General features: G+C 47.4%; 1 protein-coding gene across 4 annotated transcripts in view; it reads left to right on the forward strand.

The window, feature by feature from the left end:
• Positions 1-13749, forward strand: part of LOC105911959 (adenosine deaminase RNA specific B1) — a 70787-nt gene that overhangs the window by 27285 nt on the left and 29753 nt on the right. For 2 of the 4 annotated variants that reach the window (XM_031558433.2, XM_031558431.2), the window contains exon 2: positions 4137-4282. Coding sequence is in view for 2 of the 4 variants with exons in the window: in XM_031558429.2 (XP_031414289.1) it covers positions 8368-8467 (100 nt within the window). In the remaining 2 variants the exon portion in view is untranslated. Of the gene's footprint in view, positions 1-4136; positions 4283-7976; positions 8468-13749 lie in introns of those variants that run through there. The other 2 variants (XM_031558429.2, XM_031558430.2) reach the window with 1 other exon arrangement.

Below are 13749 nucleotides of genomic sequence, written 5' to 3' on the forward strand. Positions count from 1 at the left end.
TCTCTTATAATGTGTGTGGCTATATGTGTGTGTGAGTGTGTTTATGTTGTTATGTGCATGCGTGTTTTTTTTATTATTATTCTTTGTTTGTGTGCGCGCGCGCGTGTGTGTGTGTGTGTGTGTGTGTGTGTGAAAGAGAGAGAGAGCGTGTTTATTAGGGGTGGGGAAAAAAATCGATTTTTCGATTTCTCTCGATTCTCTCTAGAACGATTCTGTCTCGATTCAGAAAAGTTCATAATCGATTTTTGAATAAAAAAAAAATATTTTTTTTTTTTTTTTTTTTTTTTTTTTTTTTTTTTACACATTCATTTTGTGTTGAAATGCAAGCTGCATCGATTATTGCATTGTTCATAGAAAGTCATAATTGTAACAAGGAAAAACTTTTTCTCTAATAAAAAAATAGATCTGTTGATTTTCTTTAATTATCAAACACAAAGTAGGAAGTGATTTGAGACTCTGAGTAGCAAACTCAAATGTTTTAAAAATTGAGATGCATCGATAATCGTTTTATCGGTTTAGAATCGAGAATCGGTTTTGAATCGAATCGTTGACCTCTGAATCGGAATCGAATCGAATCGTGAGGTGCCAAGAGATTCCCACCCCTAGTGTTTATGTTGTGATGTGTGTTTTTATTGTGATCTGTGTGTGTGTGTGTGTGTGTGTGTGTGTGTGTGTGTGTGTGATCTTGACACCTGGTCTCAGTGTGTTCCCAGCAGGAATGTGTCTCCTAAGATTCCTATCTGTTCTCTCATTGTGTGCTGGCCTTCGCTGGCTCCTGTAGATGGGCTGTTGTGATTAGTTTCCTATGCGTGGTGTGTGTGGGTATGGTTTTGGTGTGACTGTGTGTGTGTGTGTGTGTGGGTATGGTTTTGGTGTGACTGTGTGTGTGTGTGTGTGTGTGGGTATGGTTTTGGTGTGACTTTGTGTGTATGTGTGTGTGTGTGTGTGTGTGTGTGTGGGTATGGTTTTGGTGAGTGTGTGTTGGTATGGTTTTGGTGTTTGTGTGTGTCTGTGTGTGTGTGTGGGTATGGTTTTGGTGTGTGTGTGTGTGGGTATGGTTTTGGTGTTTGTGTGTGTCTGTGTGTGTGTGGGTATAGTTTTGGTGTGTGTGTGTGGGTATGGTTTTGGTGTTTGTGTGTGTCTGTGTGTGTGTGGGTATGGTTTTGGTGTGTGTGTGTGTGGGTATGGTTTTGGTGTTTGTGTGTGTCTGTGTGTGTGTGGGTATGGTTTTGGTGTGTGTGTGTGTGTGTGTGTGTGTGTGTGTGTGTGTGTGGGTATGGTTTTGGTGTGTGTGTGTGTCTAATCCTCAACAATGCTCTCTCTGTGCCCAACACTGACCAGCCCACCTGCGCAGACTCCCACGTGCCCGTTCCCAAGTCTCCCACAGTGGGCTGCCTGTGCCCGTGCCCGTGCCCGTGCTGCTGTGTGTCCTGGCCCTGAGACCCTGAGCAGCAGGTCAGCATGTCAGCCCTCAGCTGCTCACAGGGCAGTAACCCCCTCATTACCTCTCCATAGTCCCTACACACTCAGAGCCCACTGGCCAGCCATACCCACACACACACATACACACAGACACACACACACACACACACATTCACATACACACAGACACACACACATACACACACACATTCACATACACATACACACAGACACACACATACACACAGACACACACATACACAGACACACACACACACACACACACACACACTGTAACCCCCTCATTACCGCTCCCTACACACTCAGAGCTCAGTGTGTGTGTATGCAGGCCTTCAGAGACACTCCAGGCCCAAATGAAGCCTGGTCCGGCAGCTCCAGTGTGTAACCCAGTGGGTCTATGAGGACGCTTCTGCCCCGTCCGGCAGCTCCAGTGTGTAACCCAGTGGGTCTATGAGGACGCTTCTGCCCCGTCCGGCAGCTCCAGTGTGTAACCCAGTGGGTCTATGAGGACGCTTCTGCCCCGTCCGGCAGCTCCAGTGTGTAACCCAGTGGGTCTATGAGGACGCTTCTGCCCCGTCTGGCAGCTCCAGTGTGTAACCCAGTGGGTCTATGAGGACGCTTCTGCCCCGTCTGGCAGCTCCAGTGTGTAACCCAGTGGGTCTATGAGGACGCTTCTGCCCCGTCCGGCAGCTCCAGTGTGTAGCCCAGTGGGTCTATGAGGACGCTTCTGCCCGGTCCGGCAGCTCAAGTGTGTAACCCAGTGGGTCTATGAGGAAGCTTCTGCTATTTTCTACCAGTTTGAAATCGCTCTCTGTCTCACTCTTCAGCATTACAATTTTTTCTATCTAACTCTCTCTCTCGCTATATCTCAATATATCTCTATCTCTCTCTCTCTCCCTCGCTATATCTCAACATCTCTCTCTCTCTCGCTATCTTTCGCTTTTTCTATCCCTCTCTATGTCTCTCTATCTCTCTCGTTCTCTCTCTGTCTCTATATATCACTTTCTATCTCTATATATCTCTTTCTATCTCTTTCTCTATCTCCTGGTTCTCTCTCTGTCTTTCTATCTCTCTCTATCTTTCTATCTCACACACACACACACATACATACACCAGCGGTGACAGATGATGCTGTCAGTGCAACCAATGAGACCTACTTGGAGTGGAGGGGGGAGGTGTGTAGGTGTGTGTGAGTGTGTGTGTGTGTGGATGTTGGCAGGTATGCTATATTGTTCAGCATCTTGTGGGATGATAGCACTTTCTCATGCGTGACACTGTACCAGCTGATACTAATGTAGTCATAATAATTGTACAAGAAAGAACACACTAATGAACACACATACACACACACATACACACACACACACACACACACACACACACACACATAGCCTGGAATCTTCACCTCATCTCCCCCAGGGTCTGTGTAGTGCTCAGGTGCTGGTATGTTGGAAGACGTCTGAGAAGTGTTTGCGTCTGTGTGTCTATGTGTCTGTGTCTGTGTCTGTGTCTGTGTCTGTGTCTGTGTCTGTGTGTCTGTGTGTCTATGTGTCTATGTGTCTGTGTCTGTGTCTGTGTCTGTGTCTGTGTCTGTGTCTGTGTCTGTGTCTGTGTGTGTGTGTGTGTGTGTGTCTGTGTGTGTGTCTTGGTGGCATGCAGCTATCCAGCTGTGCCACTTATAGCTGTATACACTCAGACACAGACACACACACACACACACACACACACTCATAGCCGTAAACACTCAGACATGCTGCAGGGCCTCAGGCACACAGTCATACTGTCACAAGCTGTGATGTGACGTGATGGACTAGGCATACTCATACACATTTGGGTTCATTCAAGCTATTTTGTTATACAGTAGGAATGCAGACAAAAAAGTCTCTTTTTTATATGCCGTACAGTGTGCCTACTAATGTAATTCATATATAATTGTCATATAAATGTCATCAGGACTGGTGGCTCTGTGTTGTGTGCAGTGTTGTGGTCTATTGGCTCTTCACTGGCGGTTCTGTGTTGTGTGCAGTGTTGTGGTCTATTGGCTCTTCACTGGCGGTTCTGTGTTGTGTGCAGTGTTGTGGTCTATTGGCTCTTCACTGGTGGTTCTGTGGGTTAGGGGTCCCAGCTGGCATCGGCTGTTGAGACTCGTTAGCCCTGTAGACTTTGTTGACATATAGAAAAAGACACAGAGAGAAAGAGAGAGAGGGAGAATGAGCGGTAAGAGGGTTGTTGTAATATTCTGTCGGTTTGATTTACGAGCCTGTCTATCTCCTCCCTGCCCTTTCTATGTCTTTCCTCGGTCTTGCGAGTGAGTTTTTTTGTTTCATATTGTTTGTTTCATGCTGTCTTTGTTATTTTGGCCTGATATTTATTCGGTCGGGTACTGGAAACACAGAAGAGATTCTTCAAAGGTCTGTTGGTAGCTCCAGGTGTTTTAGCGTTGGCAAGGCTGCCATCTTGTGGCAATATTGTAAAATTGCATTCAAAGGGTATTCAGGTCATCAGGTGTTTGCATCGTTACCTGAACCAGAGGGAGTTCTTCTAGTGTTGTGGAACTTTTTGTGGTCTGATTCATTTTTTCATCGTTATCATTCATTTTTCAGGGCTATTATTATTTTAGTGTTATGATCTTTATTATATCATGCGTGGTATTTGTATCATTTGTAATTAAAAATGTCTCTGTTTTTTTGCAGGTGGCTGAATTGATTCGTCTCTCTCTTGTGTGTGACGTTGGGGTGTGATTATCCTGTGAGGTCCCTAACCACTAGCACAGGGGATTAAACATCTCATCCTGTGTGGAACTGGAAATCATCTGTGGAAAAGCTACTACCCCATACAGGTGAGCTGGTATGAATTTTACACAAAGTAAATGAATGAACACATGAATGAATGAATGATGAATGAATGAATGAATGAATGATAATCCTCTTCCTACCTCGGTTTGACATGTTTGATTCACTGTCTTACCATTTGGGTTGCACTTATGTCCATGTTGGTGACACGAGATACCGGCTGAACTGCCTATTTTCAGTCCAATGTAACAGTTTCAAACTGCAGTGAAGGCTGTGAATGTGGGTTTAGCAGAGCCAGGCTACTCTTCCACCCTCAGTCTGGTTAACACCACCAGGGCTCATGCAGTAGGGATCTATGGAGAGTCAGAATATAGGACTGGCTTAATGAGGGCACATCTTTGCAGAGGGCCTGGACATTTAATATCATTAGTGATAATAGTGACTCAACATTTATACTTCTCCATAGCACAGAGTCTAAATATATACAGCGCCCCCCCTCTCTCTTTTTCTCTCTCTCTCTCTATCTGTCTATCTGTTTAGCTGTCTATGTATGTTTGCGTGGCTCTCCACACAAACACACACACACACACACACACACACACACACACACACACACACACACACTGTGGAGCCAGAAAGCAGGACTTGTTTATGTCGTCATACACTCAGACACCAGAGCAACTTGAACTGTGCTGTGCTGTGCTGTGCTGTGTTTTCACCGTCGAGAAGAAGACAACCATGAAGAATGATGTAAAGTCATGCTGAACCTTGTGACTGTATTTTCAGCACTTCAGCTCAGTTTACTGTAGCTCTATGATATAACTATGACTGAGTGCTCTAATGCAGCGATTATTATTGTTGATGATGTAATGTATTTGCAGTCCCTACTATTGACATCACATCCTTCATCCTTCTTCTTCAAATTCCATGTGAATGAGCTTCATAAACAATCACTCGCTGCCTTTCCTTCAATATGCTGCATTCTGTTGGACATTTAAATGCACCCAGATAGACATAGTGGGTTATTTTGGGGGGTACTTGCCCATATCAGAGGGAAGACTGAACAGCAACTCGCCACTGGAGGGCAGTAGAGTGACATTCTTGTCATTTGTGTGGGCACAAGGACACTCACACACAGCTATGTCCATTATATATACCTTTATAAACACTATGTTAAACATAAGTTATGTTGTAAAATAAAGCTTTGTAAAGGTAATCTGTTCCTGTCCAGGTAGTCTGTGAAAGAGGGATGCTATATAGTCCCTAGGGCTAATATTGACCTCAGGTCTGCATCTCAGTCACCGGTGTGGCTGCATAAGTACTGACTGGGCATGTGGATGTGGATGTGTCTGTAGGTAGAAGATACTGATCACACATCCTCCCCAGTACCAACACAGTGTTTATACACCTCTGTCTCTCTCTCTCTCACCCCATCTTTCTCTCTGTGTCTCATCCTCTCTCCCTCTCTCTGTCACTCCTTTCTATTTCTCGTTTTTCTCTCTCTTTCCCCCGGTCACCCATTATCCCCTCTCTCTCTCTCATTGTCTCTGTCCATCTCTCTCTCTCTCTCTGTCTCTTTCTCTCTCTCTGTGTCTCTGTCTTTGTCCTCTCCTGTGTCTCTTCCTTCTATCCCCCTGTCTCTCTCTCTCTCTCTCTCTCTCTCTCTCTCTCTCTCTCTGTCTCTGTCTCTCTCTCTCTCTCTCTCTCTCTCTCAGTCTCTGTCTCTGTCTCTGTCTCTGTCTCTGTCTCTGTCTCTGTCTCTGTCCCTGTGGAACTTGTAGCTCAGACTCTTGGCTATTGTTTAATGACAATCTGCCATATTGGTGGAGTGGAACTGGCAAGTTGTGTTAAGCCGGCTGCTCACTGGTGCGTGCCTCCAGCATAATGAGCTGTGGGATTTGAGCAGAGAGGAGAGGAGAGGAGAGGAGAAGAGGGGAGAGGAGAGGAAAAGAGTGCAGAGGAGAAGAGAACAGGGGAGAGGAGAGGTTAGGAGAAGAGCAGAAGAGAGGAGAGTGTGGAGGAGTGGAGAGCACAGAGGAGGAGAGCACAGAGGAGAGGGGAGCACAGAGGAGAGGGGGAGAGGAGAGGAGGAGAGAGGAGAGGAGGAGAGAGGAGAGGGGGAGAGAGGAGAGGGGGAGAGCACAGGAGAGGAGAGGGGGAGAGAGGAGAGGGGGAGAGCACAGGAGAGGAGAGGGGGAGAGAGGAGAGGAGAGGGGGAGAGAGGATAGGAGGAGAGCACAGGAGAGGAGAGGGGGAGAGAGGAGAGGAGGAGAGCACAGGAGAGGAGAGGGGGAGAGAGGAGAGCACAGGAGAGGAGAGGGGGAGAGAGGAGAGCACAGAAGAGGAGGAGAGCACAGAGGAGAGGGGGAGAGAGGAGAGGAGGAGAGAGGAGAGCACAGAGGAGAGGGGGAGAGAGGAGAGAGGAGAGCACAGGAGAGGAGAGGGGAAGAGAGGAGAGCACAGGAGAGGAGAGGGGGAGAGAGGAGAGCACAGGAGAGGATAGGAGGAGAGCACAGAGGACAAGAGCTCATAACTCAGGGCTCTCAGTCCCAGTCTGTCACTTAAGCGCTGCTGACACAGCTAAGGCACTGCCAGGGCTGTCCATCATCAGAATATATACATTTACCATCTTTCTCTCTCTTTCGCTCGCTCTCCCCTCCTTCTCTTTCACTTTCTCTTGCATGCACCCACACACACACACACACACACACTCAGACTTGCTCGCATAAACACAGGCACATATCATGCACACATACAGAGATAAACATACACACACACAATACCAGATAGCCCTGCATACACTCGTCCAAACACACACACACACTGACAGTGGCAAAGCGTAGACAGGCTCACTCACTGGACTACATCCTCTTTCTCACCTAAGGTTGGAAACCTGAATGAAAGAGAGAGTGTGTGAGTTGATGAGGGAGAGAGAGACACAAGTGAGTGTGTGTGTGTGAGACCGACAGAGAGTGTGTGAGTTGGTGAGGGGTGAGAGAGAGACACGAGTGAGTGTGTGTGTGTGAGACCGACAGAGAGTGTGTGAGTTGGTGAGGGGTGAGAGAGAGACACCAGTGAGTGTGTGAGTGTGTGTGAGACAGACAGAGAGTGTGTGAGTTGGTGAGGGGTGAGAGAGAGACACCAGTGAGTGTGTGAGTGTGTGTGAGACAGACAGAGAGTGACGGACCTTAGGGACACATGACAATGAGACACTGATCAACAGGGTTAGAAGGAGGGGCCAGGAGTGGCTGCTCTAGGCACGCCGTGTGAGTGTGTGGAGGATGAAACGACTCCAGAGAGAAAGAGAGAGAAGATGTTAGAGGGAGGGAGGGAGAGAGAGAGAGAGATAAAGAAAAAGAGAGAGACAGAGAGAGGGATGGAGACAGGGGGATGGAGAGACACTGAGGAAGGGAGGGGGAGGGAGAGAGAGAGATAGCGAGCGGGGAAGAGAAAGAGTCACTGAGAGAGTGAGAGAGAGAGGGAGAGAGAGAGAGAGAGAGAGAGAGAGAGAGAGAGAAAAAGAGGACTCCTTCCTCCTGTGTTCAAGCTGCACTCGTTTGTCCTCTGACAGCCGTTTAGCACTCTGGGTTGTGAGTGGCTGACATTGCCGCCCTCCCCTCATTTTCTCCACCTCTCATCTCTCGCTCTCCCCTCGTCTCCTCCTTTCCCCTCCTTCCCTCCCTCCCTCCCTCCCTCCTTCCAGCCTCTTCAAAGTTCTAGTCAGAGGTGGAAGGCTGCCAGTCTGTGTGTGTGAGTATGAGAGATATGGAGCGAGCGAACGAGGGAGTAAGGCAGTGAGGACGAGTGTCTACAGAGAGAGAGGAAGAGTAACACAGGGACAGCAAGAGAGAGAGAGAGAGAGAGAGAGAGAGAGCGCATTCACTGGGAGGGTAAAAGAAAGAGAGAGCACAGGGAACAGAATAATAATCGAGAGTTGATTAGTGAAGGAGTAGAAGAGATCGAAAGAGTGAGGAAGTGAAGAAGCGAAAGAGACAGCGGAGAAAGAAGGAAAGAAAGTAAAAAGGAAGGAAAGAAAGAAAGAGAGAAAGAAGGAGAGAGACTCAGGGCGTTTGGAGAGGTCCAGAGAGGAGCGGGGTAGGTCGCGGTGAAGAGGGACATCAGTCCCCCCAGCATGGCTCTGTCTCTGGAGGGCGGCCCCAGCCTGGGGGCCTACTACTGCCTCATCCGCAGGAGGTTCAAGCGGAGGCGCAAGAAGCGCTCCGAACGCAAAGGTATCGCCACAGTGTGTGTGTGTGTGTGTGTGTGTGTGTGTGTGTGTTACGAACTGTTGGATGAAAAAATAGGGGTAGATTACTTTTTGTGTTGATCAGCGGACTTAATTCTGTCTGTGTTGTGTGTGTCTTATAGACAGATTTCTAGGCGTGTGACACCGTGTGTGTGTGTGTGTGTGTGGGTGCTACGAACTGTTGGATGAAAAAATAGGGGTAAATTACTTTTTGTTTTGATCAGCAGACTTAATTCTGTCTGTGTTGTGTGTGTGTGTGGTGTGTGACAGACTTCTAGGCGTGTGTGCGGCAGACAGGGACGCCAGATAGTTGCCAGTGTGTTGATTCAGGATCAGATCTGTTCTCCCTTTCTTGCCATAAAGAGTTAAAGCATCTTTGCTGGAAACGTTGTCCTCATCAATACCGTCTGTGGCATATTGGTAACCTGTCTGTGGGTTTGCTCTGCCGCTGACATTTGCTAAATTGATTAATTTGCTGCTTTGGGTGTGTGGGTATTGTCCTGCTTTTTCAGTCTATGTGTGTGTGTGTGTGTGTGTGTGTGTGTGTGTGTGTGTGTGTGTGTGTGTGTGTGTGTGTGTGTGTATTCAGGGTCTCATTTGTTGCACTCTGAAGTGCTGTTTCCCTCCACTTACCATAGAGAGCACAACAGTGTGTAACACAAACAGCAGACAGATGGATTAGCGACGGTTTAGCAACCCGACACTCTAGTGCTTTCTCTCTTTTCTCGTTCTCTTTCTCTCTCACACACACACACACACACACACACACCTGTACATGTGTCAGTGTTGAGCTACTGTGTGTGAGAGACTTACTGTATATATACCACAGTTTAAACAAACATAGCTGTGTGTGTGTGTGTGTGTGTGTGTGTGTGTGTGTGTGTGTGTGTGTGTGTGTGTGTGTGTATTGTTTTATGATCAGGTTCCTGAAGACAGAGGGAATGTCTAGAATTTCTTTGCCGTGATTTATGAGCGATGCGTCTGTATTGGGTTGTTTTAAAAGTGTCTCGTTTTCCAGTTGGCTCAGACTGAGCCGATGCGCTGGGGTGGTAATGAGGGGGGACACACTGTGGTCTGACAGGAGCCTGATTGGAGCTGAACTGAGCCAGACAAGAGGCTTTCCCCGGGGCAAGCGCTGTTTGGCCGGAGCTCAACAGCAACAGTTGTTGCTTTCTCGGTACAGTCCCATCCATCACATGCAGACGGCTGTAGAATAAATGTAGACAAAACAAAGACTAAATGTAGACAAAACATAGACTAGATGTAGACAGAACAGAGTAAATGTAGTATATAAACATATATTGTGCTTTGGTGAAAAGACATCACAACTATGATGCATCACAACTATAAATATTGGTCACTATCTCTCGGTCATTGTGTGTGTGTGAGAGAGAGAGAGAGAAAGAGAGAGAGAGAGAGAGAGAGAGGGAGAGAGAGAGAATCGCCAGGGTATGAAAAAAGAACAGTGTATGTTCACACCATACTGTCTACAGTGACTTGGTCCATCACTGCCTTTCAGTGTGTGAGAAACCTCGAATTGTGCGGCGATCTGAGCGTTGCTTTGCAACACTTCCCTCTCCCCCTACCTGGTGACATGGCCCTCATCCTCTTTTCACACACGTACTGGGCTCACACACCCTATCTAGTAGCTGTCTTTTCTCTCTCTCTCACACACACACACACACACACACACACACACACACACACACACACACACGCACACACACACACACACACGCACACAATAGACAGTGAAGTTATAGCAGACCTCTGCTAACACAGTTCTGCTGTCAGAGTTGCTGTGTGTGTGAATCTGGGCCAAATCTTAGCCGAATGTGTTGCAGTCAGCCACAGCCAGGAGGGAGGGAGCCCATCTTCTCTCCATGATACATGGTTGCATGCTGCCCCACCCCCCCACCCCCCCCCACCCCCATTCTGAGGGCTCAGTGGTAGTCTAGGTGGGGGTGGGGGGGCACTGTGATTTGATTTGAGTGGTAGGGGAGGGGATGGGATGGGGGGCGGGGGGGGGCAGGTATATTAGCTGTCAAATTGACTTCTCGACATGTGTATGCACCGAGGGGGAGGGGGGAGGAGGGAGGGGGAGGGAGAGGGGGGTGTACGCCATGCATGAGGTGAGCAGATAGCAGCTTCAATTCCTGGAGGTCTCCATGCGGAAATTCTAATACCTTCTATTAGCGTAGTGGCTCGAGGAGTCAGACGAGCCTCCCACCCCCCGTACATCACTCTCTCCCCATACACACCGTCAACCCCCCTTCGTACATCACTCTCCCCATACACACCGTCACCGCACTGAGCCAGGAGCGGTCAAAAGGTTGGCATGTCACACAACGCCAGGGAGGGTATATCCAGAGCCCTGACAAAAATGTACTAGGGGAAAGATTTAGGTGTTAAAGTGACTGAATATGTAACTGTAACTGTTAATAAACAAGTGTGGTAGGATCTTTGAATCAGAGAGTTCATTGCTCAGTGATAACAGCCTTGTGGGTAAAAATATCTGCATCGGAGTGTCTGCCTACAATAACCAAATCTAAGATATTTATCCAGACACAATGTTGGAAGACTAGTTGAGACCACCCTTTAAAAAGCCTTTAAAAGGTGTTGATGAATATATGGGTTGTGATATTAGATTAGATTAGATTAGATTAGTATCTTTGATAAACATGTTGTGAAAAGATTTTAGACATCTTACACCAGTGGCACAGACCGATAAAAGATGACTAAGTCCATTTACCGTTAAAAACGACAACCAGAAGACGCCAATTGAAAACCCATAGAGATAGCACAGGCTCGGAAAATCACCCATAGAGTTAGCACAGGTTTTAAATAACCTATAGAGTTAGCACAGGTTAAGAAAAGACCCATAGCGTTAGCACAAGTTCAGAAATCAGAAAAACACTTATGGAGTTAGCACAGGCTGAGTAGCCCCGTGGGTGTTGAATGTTGTTGATTAGCATTCATTAAATCTGTTGTGCCAGTAGACCTGTGTGGAAATTATTATTCTCCTGTAGCATTAATCCCCTTGCACAAGGCAAACAATGCAGCCACGCTTTAGGGAAATTAATTAGCCAAGTCGATCAGGGCACCCTTGAGGGATCCGCGTGTATCTGCACAGACCCCGATGCTAAATGTGTTGGAACCGGCAGCGTGAGGACAGAGTGTCGGTCTTCATGGACGGTTCTGTCTGGTGTTCCCGGGCTGAAGTTGGTTCTCCATATGTTGGTTGGTTCTCCATATCCCAGACACAACTGTCAATACTGATCAGTATTCTGTTCCGTCACTGTCCTCCTCTCAATAAAAAAGAAATAAAAAAAACACACCGGATTGTTTCTCCGCCGTCTGACCACTTGAAAGTATTGAATTTGGGAGGAATTTGGCACAGACGGAGATGAAGAGCATCTCTTAACCGTTTCCGTGGTGACCAGCAGTAGAGAGATAAATAAGTATCTGTCTCTGTTTCCTTGACGTCGGATGATGCGGTGTGAAGTCGTGTGAAGCGGAGTGTGAGTTTAATCTACCGGCCTGGAAGTGAATCCTAGATGCAGCCAGCCACCTGTGTATGAGTATGTGTCTGTGTGTTTATGTGTGTGTGTGAGTCTGTCTATGTGTGTATGTGTGTGTGTGTATGTGTGTCTGAGTCTGTCTATATGTGTGTGTGTGTCTGTGTGTGTGTGTGTTTTTGCATGTGTGTGAGTCTGTGTCTATATGTGTGTATAGTTTCTGTGTGTGTGTGTGTCTGGTATATGTGGGTGTGTAACAGAGAAAGAGTGAAAGTCTTAGAGCTTGCACCTATCTGTTCCAACAGCTCCTCTCCAATCTCAGGGGCCGATGATATCAGTCCCATCCAGGTGCCAGCGGAATGGCTGCTCTTCCATTGGCCGTGAGCTCCTCCCCCCCCCCCCCCCCCCCCCGCTAAGCCTTCAGCTGGTCTGTTGAGCTCCCCGTTCACCCCCATCTCTGCCTGGTTACTGACTCGAGACCAGTGGACATCTCCGCCTCCTTCTCCTCTCTCCACTGGCCTGTGTCTATCTACCTTTTAATCCTGGAGCCAGGAGAGATGAAACCATAGACCCAGAAAGTGTAGAATGGGCCGTCCTTCTCCCAGCGCTGCTATGTTACGTGCCAAACACAGACCAGGAAGTAAATTAACAAGGGGGGTCAATGATGTGTTTTGTTTGAAATTGATCCATGTCTGTTAAATTAATCGGGGCATAGAGTTCTTTGTTTATTTAGCTTAGGATGCTTGTGTGCTACGGGTTTATCTGCGGTATGAAACCTGCAGTACGACTCTTCAAACACTCATATTTATGTGGTCTACTGACTCCAGACCAGTGGACATCTCCACCCTCTCTAGTTTCTCTCTCTCCACTGGCCGCCACCTATCCACCTCTAACCCTGGAGCCAGAAAGGGTGAAGCACGCTGTTAGCCTCCTGGATGCTTTTACTGTGGTTAGTTTATTGGTTGTTGGTTCATTTGATGATCTCCTGTAGTGTAGCCTTGCACGGTGGGGTTCACAAGGGGTTTCCTCCAATAAGAACCCCAACAGAAAAAACATGCAAAAACAGAACATTCTCCTGTCCGTCCGTGACCGAGACGGACGGTTCACTTGGTCCCCCGGCGCTGAGAAGCTGCCCACTGCTCCTGGGGGGTCCTGGAGGAAGGACGGTCCGGGATGGGTGAAATGCAGAGCGTACATTTCACAGCGACCTCAGGCCTGCGTGTGCGTGTGTTTGTGTGTCCTGTGTCCTGTGTTGCCTCCATAAAATACACGTGTGTGTTGCAGTGTGCCGCTTGTGGCAATAAAGAACTGACTGAAGTCAGCCTTGTTTGTTTGAAACCTCAAACTCAGTAGGTCTTTTTTTCTTGCTTATTGATCGACTAAAATGACTATGATCGACTAGAATTAGTACTTAGCGCTGACTTCAAAGGTGTCCTGACTTAGGCAACTGAAGCTTGATTGTTGTTCGTCAATTGTAAGCCACTTTGGATAAACGCGTATGCCAAATGAATAAATGTAATGTACTATAGTGTATTTAGCAGATGCTTATCTGAAGTAGTCATATTTAGCGTTTAGTCATTTAGTTTAGGTTCCGTGGACATTATGTTGACATCCAAGCTCCCAGGGCACTCATGATGTGAACCTTGTTATCATCTTGCTCTACAATCTCAGCGACAACGTGAGATTGCTTGCATTACCGATGCCTTTGAAAGCAGGTGTCTGTCTGGCTTAATGGTATGTCAGAGCCTGT

The sequence above is a fragment of the Clupea harengus genome, chromosome 21 (assembly GCF_900700415.2).
Source record: "Clupea harengus chromosome 21, Ch_v2.0.2, whole genome shotgun sequence".
NCBI lineage: Eukaryota > Metazoa > Chordata > Actinopteri > Clupeiformes > Clupeidae > Clupea > Clupea harengus.